This window comes from Mobula hypostoma, chromosome 6 (assembly GCF_963921235.1).
Source record: "Mobula hypostoma chromosome 6, sMobHyp1.1, whole genome shotgun sequence".
NCBI classification, from domain to species: domain Eukaryota; kingdom Metazoa; phylum Chordata; class Chondrichthyes; order Myliobatiformes; family Myliobatidae; genus Mobula; species Mobula hypostoma.
This window is the reverse complement of record NC_086102.1, coordinates 141,839,771-141,860,413: the sequence shown is the minus strand read 5'-3', so window position 1 is coordinate 141,860,413 and position 20,643 is coordinate 141,839,771. Positions and strand designations below refer to the sequence as shown.

General features: G+C 43.1%; 1 protein-coding gene across 2 annotated transcripts; it reads left to right on the top strand.

Annotated features, from left to right (window-relative positions):
- Nucleotides 1-8,822: 8,822 nt before the first annotated feature.
- Nucleotides 8,823-12,011, top strand: LOC134348453 (gamma-crystallin S-1-like). Of its 2 annotated transcripts, none has more exons than XM_063051867.1 (3): nt 8,823-8,831; nt 8,930-9,172; nt 11,736-12,011. In XM_063051867.1, exons 1-3 carry the CDS (start codon nt 8,823-8,825, stop codon nt 12,009-12,011), a joined length of 528 nt encoding a protein of 175 aa, XP_062907937.1. The 2 variants fall into 2 exon arrangements, with proteins under 2 accessions (XP_062907937.1, XP_062907938.1); XM_063051868.1 differs by having other exon boundaries at nt 8,930-9,176; nt 11,743-12,011.
- The last annotated feature ends 8,632 nt before the right edge of the window (nt 12,012-20,643 follow it).

The window sequence follows — 20,643 nt, the reverse complement described above, 5'->3', positions numbered from 1 at the left end:
TGCCATCCCAGGAATCAATCTGGTGAACATTCTTTGTACTCCCTCTATGGCAAGGATGTCTTTCCTCAGATTAGGGGACCAAAACTGCACACAATACTCCAGGTGTGGTCTCACCAAGGCCTTGTACAACTGCAATAGTACCTCACTGCTCCTGTACTCGAATCCTCTCGCTATAAATGCCAGCATACCATTCGCCTTTTTCACCGCCTGCTGTACCTGCATGGCCACTTTCAATGACTGGTGTATAATGACACCCAGGTCTCGTTGCACCTCCCCTTTTCCTAATCGGCCACCATTCAGATAATAATCTTTTTTCCTATTTTTGCCACCAAAGTGGATAACTTCACATTTATCCACATTAAATTGCATCTGCCATGAATTTGCCCACTCACCCAACCTATCCAAGTCACCCTGCATCCTCTTAGCATCCTCCTCACAGCTAACACTGCCGCCCAGGAATCAATCTGGTGAACATTCTTTGTACTCCCTCTATGGCAAGGATGTCTTTCCTCAGATTAGGGGACCAAAACTGCACACAATACTCCAGGTGTGGTCTCACCAAGGCCTTGTACAACTGCAATAGTACCTCACTGCTCCTGTACTCGAATCCTCTCGCTATAAATGCCAGCATACCATTCGCCTTTTTCACCGCCTGCTGTACCTGCATGGCCACTTTCAATGACTGGTGTATAATGACACCCAGGTCTCGTTGCACCTCCCCTTTTCCTAATCGGCCACCATTCAGATAATAATCTTTTTTCCTATTTTTGCCACCAAAGTGGATAACTTCACATTTATCCACATTAAATTGCATCTGCCATGAATTTGCCCACTCACCCAACCTATCCAAGTCACCCTGCATCCTCTTAGCATCCTCCTCACAGCTAACACTGCCGCCCAGCTTCGTGTCAGCCGCAAACTTGGAGATGCTGCATTTAATTCCCTCATCCAAGTCATTAATATATATTGTAAACAACTGGGGTCCCAGCACTGAGCCTTGCGGTACCCCACTAGTCATTGCCTGCCATTCTGAAAATGTCCCGTTTATTCCCACTCTTTGCTTCCTGTCTGCTAACCAATTCTCTATCCACATCAATACCTTACCTCCAATACCGTGTGCTTTAAGTTTGCACACTAATCTCCTGTGTGGGACCTTGTCAAAAGCCTTTTGAAAATCCAAATATACCACATCCACTGGTTCTCCCCTATCCACTCTACTAGTTACATCCTCAAAAAATTCTATGAGATTCGTCAGACATGATTTTCCTTTCACAAATCCATGCTGACTTTGTCCGATCATTTCACCGCTTTCCAAATGTGCTGTTATCACATCTTTGATAACTGACTCCAGCAGTTTCCCCACCACCGACGTTAGGCTAACCGGTCTATAATTCCCCGGTTTCTCTCTCCCTCCTTTTTTAAAAAGTGGGGTTACATTAGCCACCCTCCAATCCTCAGGAACTAGTCCAGAATCTAACGAGTTTTGAAAAATTATCACTAATGCATCCACTATTTCTTGGGCTACTTCCTTAAGCACTCTGGGATGCAGACCATCTGGCCCTGGGGATTTATCTGCCTTTAATCCCTTCAATTTACCTAACATCACTTCCCTACTAACATGTATTTCGCTCAGTTCCTCCATCTCACTGGACCCTCTGTCCGCTACTATTTCTGGAAGATTATTTATGTCCTCCTTAGTGAAGACAGAACCAAAGTAATTATTCAATTGGTCTGCCATGTCCTTGCTCCCCATAATCAATTCACCTGTTTCTGTCTGTAGAGGACCTACATTTGTCTTTACCAGTCTTTTCCTTTTTACATATCTATAAAAGCTTTTACAGTCAGTTTTTATGTTCCCTGCCAGTTTTCTCTCATAATCTTTTCTCCCCTTCCTAATTAAGCCCTTTGTCCTCCTCTGCTGAACTCTGAATTTCTCCCAGTCCTCAGGTGAGCCACTTTTCTGGCTAATTTGTATGCTTCTTCTTTGGAATTGATACTATCCCTAATTTCTCTTGTCAGCCACAGGTGCACTGCCTTCCTTGATTTATTCTTTTACCAAACTGGGATGAACAATTGTTGTAGTTCATCCATGCAATCTTTAAATGCTTGCCATTGCATATCCACCGTCAATCCTTTAAGTGTCATTTGCCAGTCTATCTTAGCTAATTCACGACTCATACCTTCAAAGTTACCCCTCTTTAAGTTCAGAACCTTTGTTTCTGAATTAACTATGTCACTCTCCATCTTAATGAAGAATTCCACCACATTATGGTCACTCTTACCCAAGGGGCCTCTCACAACAAAATTGCTAATTAACCCTTCCTCATTGCTCAAAACCCAGTCTAGAATAGCCTGCTCTCTAGTTGGTTCCTCGACATGTTGGTTCAAAAAACCATCCCGCATACATTCCAAGAAAGCCTCTTCCTCAGCACCTTTACCAATTTGGTTCACCCAATCTACATGTAGATTGATCACCCATTATAACTGCTGTTCCTTTATTGCACACATTTCTAATTTCCTGTTTAATACCATCTCCGACCTCACTACTACTGTTAGGTGGCCTGTATACAACTCCCACCAGCGTCTTCTGCCCCTTAGTGTTATGCAGCTCTACCCATATCGATTCCACATCTTCCCGGCTTATGTCCTTCCTTTCTATTGCGTTAATCTCATCTTTAACCAGCAACGCCACCCCACCTCCTTTTCTTTCATGTCTATCCCTCCTGAATATTGAATATCCCTGAACGTTGAGCTCCCATCCTTGGTCACCCTGGAGCCATGTCTCTGTGATCCCAACTATATCATAATCATTAATAACAATCTGCACTTTCAATTCAGCCACCTTGTTATGAATGCTCCTTGCATCGACACACAAAGCCTTCAGGTGCTCTTTTACAACTCTCTTAGCCCTTATACAATTAGGTTACTCAGAAAGTTGCCGAGGGTAAAGCAGTGGATATTGTCTACCTGGACTTCAGTAAGGCCTTTGACAAGGTTCCACACAGAAGGTTAGTTAAGAAGGTTCAATCATTAGGTATTAATATTGAAGTAGTAAAATGGATTTAGCAGTGGCTGGATGGGAGACGCCAGAGAGTAGTGGTGGATAACTATTTGTCAGATTGGAGTCCGGTGTCTAGTGGTGTGCCTCAGGGATCTGTACTGAGTCCAATGTTGTTTGTCATATATATTAATGATCTGGATGATGGGGTGGTAAATTGGATTAGTAAGTATGCAGATGATACTAAGATAGGTGGAGTTGTGGATAAAGAAGTAGGTTTTCAAAGCTTTCAGAGAGATTTAGACCACTTAGAAGAGTGGGCTGAAAGATGGCAGATGGAGTTTAATGCTGATAAATATGAGGTGCTACATTTTGATAGGACTAATCAAAATAGGACATACATGGTAAATGGTAGGGCATTGAAGAATGCAGTAGAACAGAGGGATCTAGGAATAATGGTGCATAGTTCCCTGAAGGTGGAATCTCATGTGGATAGGGTGGTGAAGAAAGCTTTTGGTAGGCTGGCCTTTATAAATCAGAGCATTGAGTATAGGAGTTGGGATGTAATGTTGAAATTGTACAAGGCATTGGTAAGGCCAAATTTGGAGTATTGTGCACAGTTCTGGTCACCGAATTATAGGAAAGATGTCAACAAAATAGAGAGAGTACAGAGAAAATTTACTAGAATATTACCTGGGTTTCATTTCCTAAGTTACAGAGAAAGGTTGAACAAGTTGGGTATTTATTCTTTGGAGCATAGAAGGTTGAGGGGGGACTTGATAGAGGTGTTTAAAATTATGAGGGGATAGATAGAGTTGACGTGGATAGGCTTTTTCCATTGAGAGTGGGGGAGATTCAAACAAGAGGACATGAGTTGAGAGTTAAAGGGCAAAAGTTCAGGGGTAACATGAGGGGGAACTTCTTTACTCAGAGAGTGGTAGCTGTGTGGAATGAGCTTCCAGCAGAAGTGGTTGAGGCAGGTTCGATGTTGTAATTTAAAGTTAAATTGGATAGCTATATGGACAGGAAAGGAATGGAGGGTTATGGGCTGAGTGCAGGTCAGTGGGACTAGGTGAGAGTAAGAGTTTGGCACGGACTAGAAGGGCCGAGATGGCCTATTTCCGTGCTGTAATTGTTATGTGGTTATATGGTTATAGATATCATGCTTAAGTCTAGCCAGCTGCTCCACTGAAGTGAGGTCATCGAGAAGTTTCTTTTCATGTTATGCAAAGGGATGCTAATGGGGCATAATGAATCTGATTATAAAAATTATCGTAATTTTTATGTCTTGCACTGCGCTGCAGCTGAAAAGCGACAAATTTCATGTAATATAATAGTGATAAGAAAACTGATTCTGATTACTAATGATGTCCTGCACATTCATGTTACAATGGAATACAGCAGCTTCATTATTTGAATGTTGACTTGTTTCACTGGCATTGCCTTCATCGAGAAGCTGACATAGTGAAATCTGTGAATAACTGGTGCGGTTCAAAAAGTAAGATAGGCTAAAACTATTGTGCAAATCACCTCTTAGAAGTTTTAGATATTCACAGGACTCCTAGGAGCAATGGAAGCAGTTTAAGTTGAGAAGATGCAGTATGTACAGCAAACTTGAATTTATATCATGGATTTTTGTGTTCTCCCAGTATGATTATCAAAATTTCAATGCATGTTATGAATTGAATCACACTTTCTTCAAAGGTCAGGGCTCTAAAGTGAAAAGTTATACTTGCTGGTAAAATGAGAGTACTTGGAAATTCATAAATATCATCAGTGGGGTTGTTAACACCATTTTTTTGGATGCACTAATCATTGCCCAATGTGCATTTGGACACTTGTAAGGTGTTTTATCCTCAACAGTGCTACTGCACACACAGGGAATGAGCACTGAAAGACTCTGCTGCCAATCAGCAAGTGACATTGATTAGTCAGAGAGTCTAGAGCCATACAGGCCCTTCACCCCAATGAGTCCACTCTGACATCACACCCAGCCCTATTTCCTATATTCAGTACAAATTCCTCTCAAATGTACTTGTCCCTCCGTGTAGCTACCCAAGTGTTTCCTGTATGATATCATAGTACCTGCTTCTGGTGGCTCTGTACATATACTCCCCACCCCTCAGGTCCTACTTAAATCTTTCCCCTCTCACCCTAAACCTATACCCCCAGGTTTTGGATTCCCCTAGCCTGGAGAAAAGACTGTTATCTTCCACCTTATCTGTGACTCTCACTGAGAAGGCCAGAGACTCCTTCTACTTGGCTTTTTATCCAACTGTTCATGCTCTTAATTTCTTTTTTGCATTCTAAGGTGTCTCATCCTTAGCTGATGTGTACAGTAACCTTAATGTCAGTGTAACACTCCCTATCTCTCCCTTAAAGATGATCACAGCTTGTAGGAATCCCAGTGGAATCATTGCAACTTGCTCCTACATTCCATCTACGCTTGTCACAAGTGCTGCAATTTTGAACCTCAACACTCCAGCTAATGCTCTTTATTGGACCCGCACAGTTGAATGAACGGTCAACCACATAGAAAGCCCTCCAACCGCACCCCCCCCCCGCCCCCAATGATACAGATCACAGCCAGAAGTTTGGTCACCTCTTCAGTTTGTTGCTATGATTCCATTGAGATTCCTACAAGTTCTGATCATCTTTAAGGGACAGTTAAGAAGTGTTACACTGACATTAAGGTTACTGTACACATCAGGTTCTTGAACAGATCTGTACAAACCTAGCCCTACCCCAGAACAATACTGACCAACTCTTGTACTGCCATGGACTAGTCTTTGATTGTGTCTTTCTTTCTATTGCTTTAGCAAAGTTTTTTTCATTGTATGGTCCATTTTGTGTAATTTATATTCCATTTGCCTGTAATGCTGCGGCAATTTTATTTGTATTGTACCTGTAAATGTGAGCATGACCATAAGCTTCACTTTACTGAGGAAATGTTGTAGTGTATTCAATTTTTCTAAAAATATTAGATGAGAGTCTGAACAATTCCAAGTGACACTTTATCACTTTGTGAGCATGCAGCATGTAAGGTGTCTGTAAAAATTAAACACTGCAGATTTGTTAAATTGTTTGCTAGACACTCAAATTGGTTTGATCTTTTAGGTCTGACAAACTCAGTCCATTACCGGGAACCATATATCATTCTGAACTTCAGTGAGAGGCAGTTTTTATCCAAATGTCATTAGGTTATTCTCATGGATGTCTGATTCCTATTATCAGACACGTGGAGCAGGCTGAGGACTGCATTGTCTGTAACTTTCACAATTACCTCAGATATTGAACTTTTACAGTTCTGATTTCTACCTTGTTAAATTTAGAGATATTTGCAGCATCTTCCATGTTGCCACATACTGGTACATTGAGTTCTCTGAGGCTCTCTAGTTAAAGATTGTTCACAGTATTTCATTCTCCCTTGCCTCAGACTAGAGTTAGAGAGAGCATGTGGTTTTGTTAGAATTAGAAGTTCCTTGTGATGCAGTGACTGCATGCATATCACCTTGAGGGAGTGACATGATGTTCTGGCAAGTAATCACTACCAAAGTGATTTCACGACCTTGACACACAGCCACGCTGTAACCCAATAATATATAGTAGCAATAATACGATCACTCGAGTCGAGTGAGATGTTATCCCAAGGTATTGCCTATTGGTGGGTCCACAGGTGTCTGCAGAATGTTATCTGGGATCCACAAATTCTGGTGCAGGGCAGACATGAGTAAGTGGTGACTGGAGTTTGTGGTTGGGTCTTTTGGTTGTTCATTCTCTCCTTTCACAGCTCCTTCTTGAACAGATTTCCACCAGCTGCATCCATTGAGTGCAATGCCTTCCCAGTTTTTAGATGTAAGCTCCAATAGTTTGAATCATAGATGCCAATGTCCAATATGTTGACAAGAATCATGGCATCCACTTTTTTCTGGCAGTCCACTTTGCCAGCTTCACAGACAGTTGAAGTGGAGTCGCTACAGTAATTGTCAGAAGGGCGGAGAATAAGAGAACGTGGGTGCATGGGTTTGAATTTTTTTTAAAAAGTGTTTCATGCAAATGAGCTGAGGACCTGTTTGAAGGCAAAAGTGATATTGAACTTTGACCATTAATGACAAAAGAACCATATGTCACCCAAACCATAACTTTGCAATGTTGAGTTATTGTTTAAAATCCATTTGCCCTGGTTTTCAATGGGAAACTGGATCTGCACTTGAAAAATAAACAATTGTGTCATGGGATGGCTGGGGTGTAGGGTGTGGCTGCTATAGGGAAAGGATATATGAATGGAACCAGCTGCATTTGCAGCAAGTTGACACACTTAAAGTACTGAATGCCTTCGTATTTATGATTTCATGGCAGGAGGTATGCATTTAGGTGTTGATGCCGTGGCATTGTGTGAGGAAGTCTGACATAAGGGTCTGTAAAGATTCTCTTCAACCTGTGCTCTTTTCATAGTCCTTAATATCTCATTATGCACCAGAGACTGATACTGTCTTCCTTCCTGTGTGAACCATGAGGCTTGTCATTTTATCCTAGCCAACATAAGGTTAAAAAAAGTGAAAATGAGCTTCAAGTATTTGTGCAACAAACTGCTTTGAAATTTCAGAAGGAACACCTCTTCCTAATGAGTTTAGCTTGAGTTAGAAGACAACTAAGCTATTGAATTTTCAGCTACAATGCCAACAACTGTTCTGACACCAGGTTTTTGATCTTCTGCTTTGGACAATCATTGGCTCAAGATATTAAACTCAGTAATTAGCCCCAGCCCTCAAAGGTCTACTTTAACTCTCTCAGGGTTTTCTAGAATCTCCCCTTTCTCATTAGTTTTCCTACTATTACGTCTTTTAGTGAATCCTAATTCTGGAACAGAGTAAGGAAAGGAGGAGCACCACAGACAAAGCCAATGAGCAACTCTGATCGTTAAAAACAGAATGCTGGAAGAACCCAGCCATCAAGTGGCATCTATGGAGTTAAAATCCATAATCCAATATTTTCTGTCAGGACACTGCATGTGAACTGGGAGGAAAGATTGCACCCTCTCGACCCGATCTGTCCACTTGCACATCTTGCCACCAGAGATGCTGCTTTACCTGCCAAGTTTCATTTTATTTACTTTGAGATACAGCAGAGTAGCAGGCCCTTCAGCCCATGTGACGGTGTCTCCTGATTACACTCATGTGACTAATTAACCTTTGTCTTTGAAACCTGAGCACCTGGAAGAAACCCACACGGTCACAGAGAGAACATACAAACTCCTTATAGACAGTGGCAGAATCAAGCCCAGGTCTCACTAACGCTGTAACTTTCATCAGCCTGATTATTTTTCTGAATTCCGGCATCTTCAATATCTTTTGTCTTCATTTTTAATCAATCACTGACAGAACCCAAAGAAAAATCTGTCATAGATATTTCTAGGGCAATCACCAAAATTAATGGATTTTCCTTCCATTGCAAAGGAAGCAAAATTATTGTGTGGAATCCACTGTTGCAGATTTCTTTTCCATGTTCTGCTCAATCCTAGCAATTAAACATGTGAACAAGTCCCTTTTTCTGAAACTGAACGCACAGTTGACTTTACTATTTTCTAACAAAAGTAAAATGACACTAATGCAAAAAAAAAGTAAGAGCCAATGACGTTATTAGGCGTTTTTCTGCTGAGTTTCTACAATGTATGGAACGTGCAGTTTTTAGACTTTTGCTGATTTTTGTCCTGGATCATTAGAGTAACAAAAGAAAGTTCAGCAAGGCATTCCTACCCAGCACATAAATACCAAGCTAAACAATGTCGTGAAACATTCGTTAACCAGATAACCGTGAGGATAAAATGGGAAAGGCAAGGACAACTCAGAATTTATATGTTGCATTAGAATTCCACGGTGTGTAATTACTCATTTTTGAAATTATTTAATGGAAAATTTGTTTTCTCCATAGATTATTTTCTACGAGGACAGGAACTTCCAGGGTCGGCACTATGAGTGCAGCTCGGACTGTGCCGACCTCTCCCCTTACTTCAGCCGCTGTAACTCCATCCGTGTCGAGAGTGACTGGTGGGTGGTGTACGAGAGACCCAACTACATGGGATACCAGTATGTCCTGAGAAGGGGAGAGTATCCTGACTACCAGCGCTGGATGGGATTTAATGACTGTGTCAGGTCCTGTCGCAGTTACCCTTACGTACGTTCCTATTTTTTTCTCATTGGATTTGCTCTTTTGTCTGCTGTGTACATTGCAGCTCTAAGGACAGAGCATTTGCTCAGCAAGTGCCCAATGGATATCAAATGCACAATTTCTCACAGCTGTTAGGCAGTCAGCACATCTAGTGTGCCAGTGTTCCTGGGGAGACATCGGATTGCACAGCAAGAAAGAGAGAGTTTAAAAGAAATGGTTGGGGGGTGACATTTGGCACTTTTTCCGCACCACAGTTCCCAAGGAGACAGTGGATTGTGCATAATTAGGCACTTAATAAGGGCCAATAAAAAGAAGCTATGTGGAGCAGCCACTGTGGGAGCAGCCATTGTGTGAGTGGAGAGTTCAGGCTTTGGCTCATCAAGGCTTTGAGAGGAGACGCATGGACCATAGAGGGATTTTTTTTCATTGTTTATGCTTGCTTTCTTTCTTATTGCACATTTTAGAGCAATGGGGATGCCAGGTACGATAGTGGAAATGCTCCTCTCACAGGATGAGGGAAGGTCCCTAACAACTATATCAGTATCAAATGCATCCAGCTGCAGCTTCTAACAGACCATGTTAAGGAGTTGGAACTGGAATAAATGAACTCCGAATCACTCGGGAGGCTTAGGGGTGGATAAACAGGACATACAGGGAGATAGTTACACCCAAGGTTCAGGACCCAGGTACCTGGGTGACTAGGAAGAGGTAGAAAGGGGTTAGGCAGCCAGTATAATGTATCCCTGTGGCCGTTCCCCTCAACAACAAGTTTGAATACTCTTGATGACTTAGCAGAGAACATCAGCGGTCAGATCTCTGGCACTGAGTCTGGCTCTGTGGCTCAGAAGGGAAGGGGGCAGAAGAGGTGAGCTGCAGTGATAGGGGATTCATTGGTTAGGGGAACAGGAAGGAGGCTTGGTTTCTTGTCTCCTGGGTGCCGGGGTTAGGGGCATCTCAGATCGAGTCCACAGAATTCTTAAGTGGGAGGGTGAGCAGCCAGAGGTCGTGGTCCACATTGGTACCAATGACGTGGGTTGGAAGGGTAATGAGGTCCATCAAAGTGAGTTCAGGGAGGAAGGTGATAAACTAAAGGACAGGACCTCTAGGGTTGTGATCTCAGGAGTGCCACCTGTGTCATGTGCTAGTGAGGTCAGAAATAGGAAGATCATACAGTTTCAAATTCAAGTTCGAGTTTAATTGCCATTCAAGCATACATAAATACAGCCAAATGAAACAGTGCTACTTCGGGACCAAGGTGCAAAACACATTACCAAGAATTATACACAGCACACGGCATATATAGCCCATATAAGATAGCAAAAACATATAAGGTGTCAGTAAAGTACAGCCACACAAAAAAATACAGGCCAAGACCCTGAGCCCATGAACATTGCAGCAGTCTGCAGTTGAACACAATCCGGCTTGTCTTCTGCCAAGCGAACACCGGGGAGCAGCACTGATTCCAGCTTGGATGCTGCACCACACCTCCCTGGCACTCCAGTGCAGCACGACGACTCCAGGGCCTCTCTCCAGGGCAGCTGTAAGCAGGTGATACCGCAGCTTGTGACCTAGTCATCATTATGACCCAGGCCATGCAGCTCCCCCACCATCCACCAATAAATTAGTGAATTGGTCTTACAGCAGTTCACATTAACGATGTCCAACAGGGTCTTGCAATCACAAGAAAAGCAACTAAGATGCGCACTCTCAATTAATCTGCACACCTCCTTCGTGCCTCCGATGCCTCTCCGACGCAAGCAGCAGTAAGATCCGCACAGAATCCAGCTCCTTTAGTTTCGGCGCCAATCAGCAACCCACTGATGGGATTTACTTGCAGTACTTTAAGTTTTTACCATCCAGCAGGGTCTTGCAATTGTAAAATATATATTTTAAAAAGACAATAACACCTTTAGTTAGCCCTGTAGAAGCTGCAGTAACTGATCGTGCATCCATCTTACCCTGGCAACAGAGTTGTGCCATGGTGGGACTGATGCTCTGAGCTACATATATTTCTGTGCAAGGAGCATCGTTGGAAAAGTGGATAAGCTTCAGGTGAAAGGCGAAATGTTTAAGGGCAACATGAGGGGGAACTTCTTCATTCAAAGGGAGGTGAGAGCGTGGAACAAGCTGCCAGCACAAGTGATGAATGTGAGGTCGATTTCAACATTTAGGATTAATTTGGATAGGTACATGGAAGGGAAGGGTATGGAGGGCTATCGTCTGGTGCAAGTCGACAGTACTTGGCAGATCAATGGTTCAGCACAGACTAGATGGGCCAAAGGTCCTGTATCTGTGCTGTATTGGTCTATGACTCAATTCTTTTCCTATGCCACAACCGCATTAACTGAAGCAGCAGCAATGTCAGTGGGAGACTTCACTGAAGCAGATAATAAGTGAAATGATCAAGTTATATCTAGCAAATTTCCCATTGAAATCAATGTCCAGTCTATCAATTGGTGTTCAGATGGCACGTAGAATGATTGGGTAATCCAGCACCAACCATTCCCCCTACAAGAAGTCAAACTATCTTCAGAACATCATTACTAAAGCTGCCTTTTTTCTATTCCAGTACCGAGGTGGAAACTACAGGATGAGGATTTACGAGAGGCCTGACTTCAGAGGGCAGATGATGGAATTCATAGATGACTGTCCCTCTGTCTACGATTGCTTCCATTACCATGACATCCACTCCTGTCAGGTGATGGATGGTTATTGGATCTTCTATGAACATCCCAACTACAGAGGCCGACAGTACTTCCTGCGACCCGGGGAATACAGGAGATTCAGTGACTGGGGTGGCTACAACTCAATGATCGGGTCCTTCAGGCGCATGAGGGACTTCTAATAGTTGCTCTTAAAAATCTGATTTTATCTTGTTGAAATATCTATGGAAGTAATAAAATACCTTTGATGATACCATCAGCTTGCCTGATTCCACCTTGAAGGATCTCGTTAAGTTGTTTGAGCACAGATGGTCCCAGATAACAGATATCATTATGAAGGCTGGAAAATAGAAAGACCATAAGATATAGGAGCAGAGTTAAGCCATTTAGCCCATCAAGTCTGCTCCACAATTTGATCACGGCAGATCTATTACCCTCTCAACACCATTCACTTGCCTTCACCCTATAACTTTTTACATTCTGACTCTCTCAACCTCAGCGTTAAATATACTCAATGACCTGGCCTCCACAGCTGCCTGTGGCAATGAATTTCACAAATTCATCACCCTCTGGCTAAAGACGGTTATCTTCATCTCTGTTATAAATGGATGTCCTTCTTTTCTAAGGTTGTGTCCTCTGGTCCTAGACCTCCCCCACCATTGGAAACATCCTCTCCACATCCACTTTATCTAGGCCTTTTGGCATTTGATAAGCTTCACTGAGATCCCAGCTCATTCTTCTTAGTTCCAGTGAGTACAGGCCCAGAGTCATCAAGCATTCCTCTTGTGATAAGCCTTTCAATCCTGGACACATTTCTGAGAACCTCCTTTGAACCCTCTCCAATGTCAGCACACTCTTTCTTAGATAAAGCACCCAAGACTGCTCTCAGTACTCCAAGTGAGGCCTCACCAGTGCCTTGTAGAGCCTTCGTATTACATCCTTTTTTTTATGTTCTAGTCCTCTCAAAATGAATGCTAACATTGCATTTGCTTTCCTCTCCAGTGACTCAGCCTGCAAGTTAACCTTTAGCGATCTTTGCACAAGGACTCCCAAGTCACTTAATACTTCAGATTTTTGAATTTTCTCCCCATTTAGAAAACAGTCTACACTTTTATTCCCTCCACTAAAGTGCATGACCATATGCTTCCCAACACTGTATTCTACCTGCCACTTCTTTGCCCATTCTTCTAATCTGTTTAAGTCCTTCTGCAGCCTCCCTGCTTCCTCAACACTACCTGCCCCTCCACCTATCTCGTATCATTTGCAAACTTGGCCACAAAGCCATCAATTACATAGAAACATAGAAACATAGAAAATAGGTGCAGGAGTAGGCCATTCGGCCCTTCGAGCCTGCACCGCCATTTATTATGATCATGGCTGATCATCTAACTCAGAACCCCGCCCCAGCCTTCCCTCCATACCCCCTGACCCCCGTAGCCACAAGGGCCATATCTAACTCCCTCTTAAATATAGCCAATGAACTGGCCACAACTGTTTCCTGTGGCAGAGAATTCCACAGATTCACCACTCTCTGTGTGAAGAAGTTTTTCCTAATCTCGGTCCTAAAAGGCTTCCCCTTTATCCTCAAACTGTGACCCCTTGTTCTGGACTTCCCCAACATCGGGAACAATCTTCCTGCATCTAGCCTGTCCAATCCCTTTAGGATTTTATATGTTTCAATCAGATTCCCCCTCAATCTTCTAAATTCCAACGAGTACAAGCCCAGTTCATCCAGTCTTTCTTCATATGAAAGTCCTGCCATCCCAGGAATCAATCTGGTGAACCTTCTTTGTACTCCCTCTATGGCAAGGATGTCTTTCATCAGATTAGGGGACCAAAACTGCACACAATACTCCAGGTGTGGTCTCACCAAGGCCTTGTACAACTGCAATAGTACCTCCCTGCTCTTGTACTCGAATCCTCTTGCTATAAATGCCAGCATACCATTCGCCTTTTTCACCGCCTGCTATACCTGCATGCCCACTTTCAATGACTGGTGTATAATGACACCCAGGTCTCGTTGCACCTCCCCTTTTCCTAATCGGCCACCATTCAGATAATAATCTGTTTTCCTATTTTTGCCACCAAAGTGGATAACTTCACATTTATCCACATTAAATTGCATCTTCCATGAATTTGCCCACTCACCCAACCTATCCAAGTCACTCTGCATCCTCTTAGCATCCTCCTCACAGCTAACACTGCCACCCAGCTTCGTGTCATCTGCAAACTTGGAGATGCTGCACTTAATTCCCTCATCCAAGTCATTGATATATATTGTAAACAACTGGGGTCCCAGCACTGATCCTTGCGGTACCCCACTAGTCACCGCCTGCCATTCTGAAAAGGTCTCGTTTATTCCCACTCTTTGCTTCCTGTCTGCTAACCAATTCTCCATCCACATCAATACCTTACCCCCAATACCGTGTGCTTTAAGTTTGCACACTAATCTCCTGTGTGGGACCTTGTCAAAAGCCTTTTGAAAATCCAAATATACCACATCCACTGGTTCTCTCCTATCCACTCTACTAGTTACATCCTCAAAAAATTCTAAGAGATTCGTCAGACATGATTTTCCTTTCACAAATCCATGCTGACTTTGTCCGATCATTTCACCGCTTTCCAAATGTGCTGTTATCACATCTTTGATAACTGACTCCAGCAGTTTCCCCACCACCGACGTTAGGCTAACCGGTCTATAATTCCCCGGTTTCTCTCTCCCTCCTTTTTTAAAAAGTGGGGTTACATTAGCCACCCTCCAATCCTCAGGAACTAGTCCAGAATCTAACGAGTTTTGAAAAATTATCACTAATGCATCCACTATTTCTTGGGCTACTTCCTTAAGCACTCTAGGATGCAGACCATCTGGCCCTGGGGATTTATCTGCCTTCAATCCCTTCAATTTACCTAACACCACTTCCCTACTAACATGTATTTCGCTCAGTTCCTCCATCTCACTGGACCCTCTGTCCCCTACTATTTCTGGAAGATTATTTATGTCCTCCTTAATGAAGACAGAACCAAAGTAATTATTCAATTGGTCTGCCATGTCCTTGCTCCTCATAATCAATTCACCTGTTTCTGTCTGTAGAGGACCTACATTTGTCTTTACCAGTCTTTTCCTTTTTACATATCTATTACATCACCTAATCATTGACATACAACGTGAAAAAAAGCAGTCCTAACACCAACCCCAGCGGAACACCACTAGGCACCGGCAGCCAATCAGAAAAGGCTCACTTTCCTGTAATACCATGGGCTTTATCTTGCTAAACAGTCTCATATGTGACACCTTGTAAAAGACCTTTTGAAAATTCAAATACACAGCATCTACCAATTCTCCTTTGTCATTTTCTCAAAGAATTCCAACAGATTTGTCAGACAAATTTTTTTCTGTAAGGAAACCATGCTGACGTTGACCCATCTTATCATGTGCCACCAAGTACCGCGAAACCTCATCCTAAACAATCGACTTCAATGTCTTCCTAGCTACTGAGGTCAGGCTAACTGGCCTATAATTTCTTTTCTTCTGCCTCCTTCCCTTCTTGAAGAGTGGAGTGACATTTGCAATGTTCCAATTCTTCAGAACCATGCCAGAAACTAGTGATTCCTGAAAGATCATTACTAATGCTTCCATAATCTCTTCAAATACCTCTTTCAGAACCCTCAGATGTTGTTCATGTGGTCCAGGTGACTTATCTATTTTCAGACCTTTCAGCTTCCCAAGCACCTTCTCCCTAGTAACAGAAACTTAACACGCTTCTTCCCCCTGACACTCTCGAACCTCTGGCATATTGCTAATATCTTTCATGGTGAAAACTGATGCAAAATACTTATTCGGTTCACCTGCCCTTTCTTTGTCCCCCATTACTATCTCTCCACTGTCGCCTTCTAGCGATCCAATATCTACTCTTGCCTCTTTTTTACTCTTTATATATCTGAAAAGACTTTTGGTATACTCCTTGATATTACTAGCTAGCTTACCGTTATATTTCACCTTCTTGTGGCTTTTTGTTGCCTTCTGTTGGTTCTGAAAATCATCTCAGTCCTCTAACTTCCCATTAATTTTTACTCTATTATATGTCCTCTCTTTTGTTTTTATGTTGGCTTTGACTTCCCTCCTAAATACAGTTTTGTCATCCTGCCTTTCAAATACTTCTTCTTCTTTTGCATGCATCTATCCAATGCCTTCCGAATTGCTCCCAGAAGTTCCAGCCATTGCTGCTCTGCTGTCAACCTTGCTAGAATCCTCTTCCCATCAACTTTGGCCAGCTCCTCTCTCAGGCCTCTGTAATTCCTTCTACTCCACTGTAATACTGAGAAATCTGACTTTAAGCTTCTCCCTCTCAACTTGCAGGATGAATTCTATCACATTATGATCACCGTCTCCTAAGTGTCCCTTTACCTTAGGCTCCCTCATCAAATCTAGTTCATTCCACAACACCCAATTCAGAATAGCTGATCCCCTATTGGCTCAACCACAAGCTGCTCTAAAAAGCCATCTTGTAGGCATTCTACAAATTCCCTCTCTTGGGATCCAAAATCAACTCCAACTTGATTTTCCCAATCTACCTGCATATTGAAATCTCCTATGACTATCATAACATTGCCTATTTGGCATGCATTTTCTATCTCACAGTGTAATTTGCAGCCCACATCCTGGCTACTTTTCAGAGGCTTGTATGTAACTCCCATCAGGTTCTTTTTATCTTTGCAGTTCCTTAACTCTACCCACAATTTTACATCTTCTGATCCTGCATCAAGGATTTGATGTCATTTGTCGCCAACAGAGCCCTGCTATTTCTTCTGCCTACCTGCCTGTTCTTCCGATACAATGTGTATCCTTGGATGTTAAGCTCCCAACTATAATCCTCTTTCAGCCACGACTCAGTGAATCTGACAACGTCATACCTGCCAATATCTAACTGCACTACAAGATCATCGACCTTATTCCATATACTGCATGCACTCAAATATAATGCTTCAGTCCTGTATTCATCACCCTATTTGATTCTGTCCTCCTGTTACACCACAACTCATTCCACTGACCGCACTTTTGTCCCATCATCAGCCCGTCCTTTCTGACAGTCTCACTACACCCGGCCTGCGCTTGTATACCCCATCCCCAGCCCTATCTGTCTGCCAAATTAGTTTAACCATTTTCCAACACTTCTAACAAAGCTGCCCAAAAGGATATTGATCCCCCTCATGTTCAGGAGCAACTTGTCCATTTTGTACAGGTCATACAGATCCCAGCAGAGATCCAAATGATCCTGAAATCTGAAATCCTGCCCCCTGCACCAGTTTCTCAGCCATGCATTTATCTACCAAATCATCCTATTCTTATCCTTACTGGCGCTTGACACAGGCAAATATCTATAGGTTACTATCCTATAGTCTTGCTTGTCTGCTTTCTACCTGGCTCCCTTAATTCTCCCTTCAGGACTTCCTCCCTTTTCCTATCTACATCTTTGGTGCCAATATGTGCACGATCGAGACATCCCTGAACCAGGCACCTGGGAAGCAACATACCATCTGGATGTCCTTATCACATCCACAGAGTCTCGTGTCTACCCCTCTAACTATGGAATCCCCTATCACTACTGCAGTTCTCTTCTCCCACTTCCCTTCTGAACCACAGTACCAAATTCATCGCCGGAGACCCATTCACTGTGACTTCCCCTTGGTAGATCATCCCCCCAACACTATCCAAAATAGTATACTTACTATTGAGGGGAACAGCCACAGAGGTACTCTGCACTGGCTACCCATATCCTTTCCCTCTCCTGACAGTCACCCAGGTAACTGCCTCCTGCAACTTAGGGGTAACTACCTCCCTGTAGCTCCTATCCACCGTCTCCTTAGTTTCCCGAATGAGCCAAAGGTCGTTGAACTGCAGCTCCAGTTCCTCAAGATTTTCTCTGAGGAGCTGCAGTCCGGAGCAGCTGGTGCCGTTGTGGTTATTCGGAAAGCTGGAGGTCTCCTAGACTTCCCACATCTCTCACAAGGCACACAACAAAGGCCTTGGAGCCATCCCCACTGCTCTAACAATGTACTAAAAGACAAAGAATAAAGAAGAAGAAACTTTGCAGATACGATCCCTGCCCAAGCCTGTTGTCACTGAAGCTTGATAATCCACAGCCTCCCCACTCTAACACTGGTCCACTCGAACAATAACCTCTCTGCTTGTCCTTACCTTAATTTTATTTACCCTTGCTAATGAATTGCAATTTGATTAGGCTGCCGGAAAAACTCTGAGAAGGCCCACAACATTCTTTTTTAAATCTCACTCTCGGACCTGTGAGTTGCCTCCTCTAAAATATGGGGAAATTAGTTGTTTGCCTCTAGGGTTATTGTGTCCATTGTGTGGCACTGAGCTCCTTTACTGAAATGCATTTCCAATGAATCTGCTGAGGACAAATGTCAATATTTATGATCTCCATGGTTCTGATAGTTCTGTGAAATTACTTCTCATATACAACCCAATTCATCCATGCTGAACAAGAGACATATCTAAGCTAAGATGTTGTCTATATGGACTTCAGTGAGGTCTTTGACAAGGTTCCACATGGAAGGTTAGTTAGGAAGGTTCAATCGTTAGGTATTAATATTAAAATAGTAAAATGGATTCAGCAGTGGCTGGATGGGAAACGTCAGAGAGTAGTAGTGGATAACTGTGTGTCAGATTGGAGGCCGGTGACTAGTGGTGTGCCTCAGGGATCTCTAGTGAGTCCAATATTGTTTGTCATATACATTAATGATCTGGATAATGGGGTGGTAAATTGGATTAGTAAGTATACAGAAGATACTAAGATAGGTGGCGTTGTGGATAATGAAGTAGGTTTTCACAGCTTGCAGAGAGATTTAGGCCACTTAGAAGAGTAGGCTGAAAGATGGCAGATGGAGTTTAATGCTGATAAATGTGGGATGCTACATTTCGGTAGGACTAAACAAAATAGGACATATATGGTAAATGGTAGGGCACTGAAGAATGCAGTAGAACAGAGGGATCTAGGAATAATAGACAATAGACAATAGGTGCAGAAGCAGACCATTCGGCCCCTCGAGCCTGCACCACCATTCCGAGATCATGGCTGATCATCTACTATTAATACCCGGTTCCTGCCTTGTCCCCATAACTCTTTATTCCCTTACCCATAAGATACCTATCTAGCTTCTTCTTGAAAGCATCTGGAGAATTGGCCTCCACTGCCTTCTGAGGCAGCGCGTTCCACACCTCCTCAACTCTCTGGGAGAAGAAGTTCCTCCTCAACTCTGTCCTAAATGACCTACCCCTTATTCTTAAACCATGCCCTCTGGTACTGGACTCTCCCAGCATCTGGAATGTATTTCCTGCCTCTATCTTGTCCAATCCCTTAATAATCTTATATGTCTCAATCAGATCCCCCCTCAATCTCCTTAATTCCAGTGTGTACAAGCCCAGTCTCTCTAAACTCTCTGCATAAGACCATCCGGACATCCCAGGAATTAACCTAGTGAACCTACGCTGCACCTCCTCCACAGCCAGGATGTCCTTCCTTAACCCTGGAGACCAAAACTGCACACAATACTCCAGGTGTGATCTCACCAGGGCCCTGTACAAATGCAAAAGGATTTCCTTGCTCTTGTACTCAATTCCTTTTGTAATAAAGGCCAACATTCCATTAGCCTTCTTTACTGCCTGCTGCATTTGCTCATTCACTTTCAGAGACTGATGAACAAGTACTCCTAGATCTCTTTGTATTTCTCCCTTACTTAACTCCACCCTGTTCAGATAATAATCTGCCTTCCTGTTCTTGCTCCCAAAGTGAATAACCTCAAACTTATTCACATTAAACGCCATCTGCCAAGTTTCTGCCCACTCACTCAGCCTATCCAAGTCACCTTGAATTCTCCTAACATCCTCATCACATCTCACACTGCCACCCAGTTCAGTATCATCAGCAAACTTGCTGATGTTATTCACAATGCCTTCCTCTAAATCATTGACGTAAATCGTAAACAGCTGTGGTCCCAATACCGAGCCCTGTGGCACCCCACTAGTCACCACCTGCCATTCCGAGAAACACCCATTCACTGCTACCCTTTGCTTTCTATCTACCAACCAGTTTTCTATCCATGTCAATATCCTCCCCCCAATGCCATGAGCTCTGATTTTACCCACCAATCTCCTATGTGGTACCTTATCGAATGCCTTCTGAAAGTCAACGTACACCACATCCACTGGATCTTCCGCGTCTATCTTCCTGGTTACATCCTCGATAAACTCCAATAGATTAGTCAAGCATGATTTGCCCTTGGTAAATCCATGCTGGCTCGGCCCAATCCTATCACTACTATCAAGATATGCCGCTATTTCATCTTTAATAATGGACTCTAGCATCTTCCCCACTACTGATGTTAGGCTAACAGGGCGATAGTTCTCTGTTTTCTCCCTCCCTCCTTTCTTAAAAAGTGGGATAACATTAGCCATTCGCCAATCCTCAGGAACTGATCCTGAATCTAAGGAACATTGGAAAATGATCATCAATGCATCGGCAATTTCCAGAGCCACCTCCTTTAGTACCCTAGGATGCAGACCATCTGGACCTGGGGATTTATTACCCTTCAGTCCCATCAGTCTACTCATCACCGTTTCCTTCCTAATGTCAATCTGTCTCAGTTCCTCTGTTACCATATGTCCTTGGCCCATTCATACATCTGGGAGATTGCTTGTGTCTTCCCCAGTGAAGACAGATCCAAAGTACTTATTAAATTCGTCTGCCATTTCTCTGTTTCTCATAATAATTTCTCCCAATTCATTCTTCAAGGGCC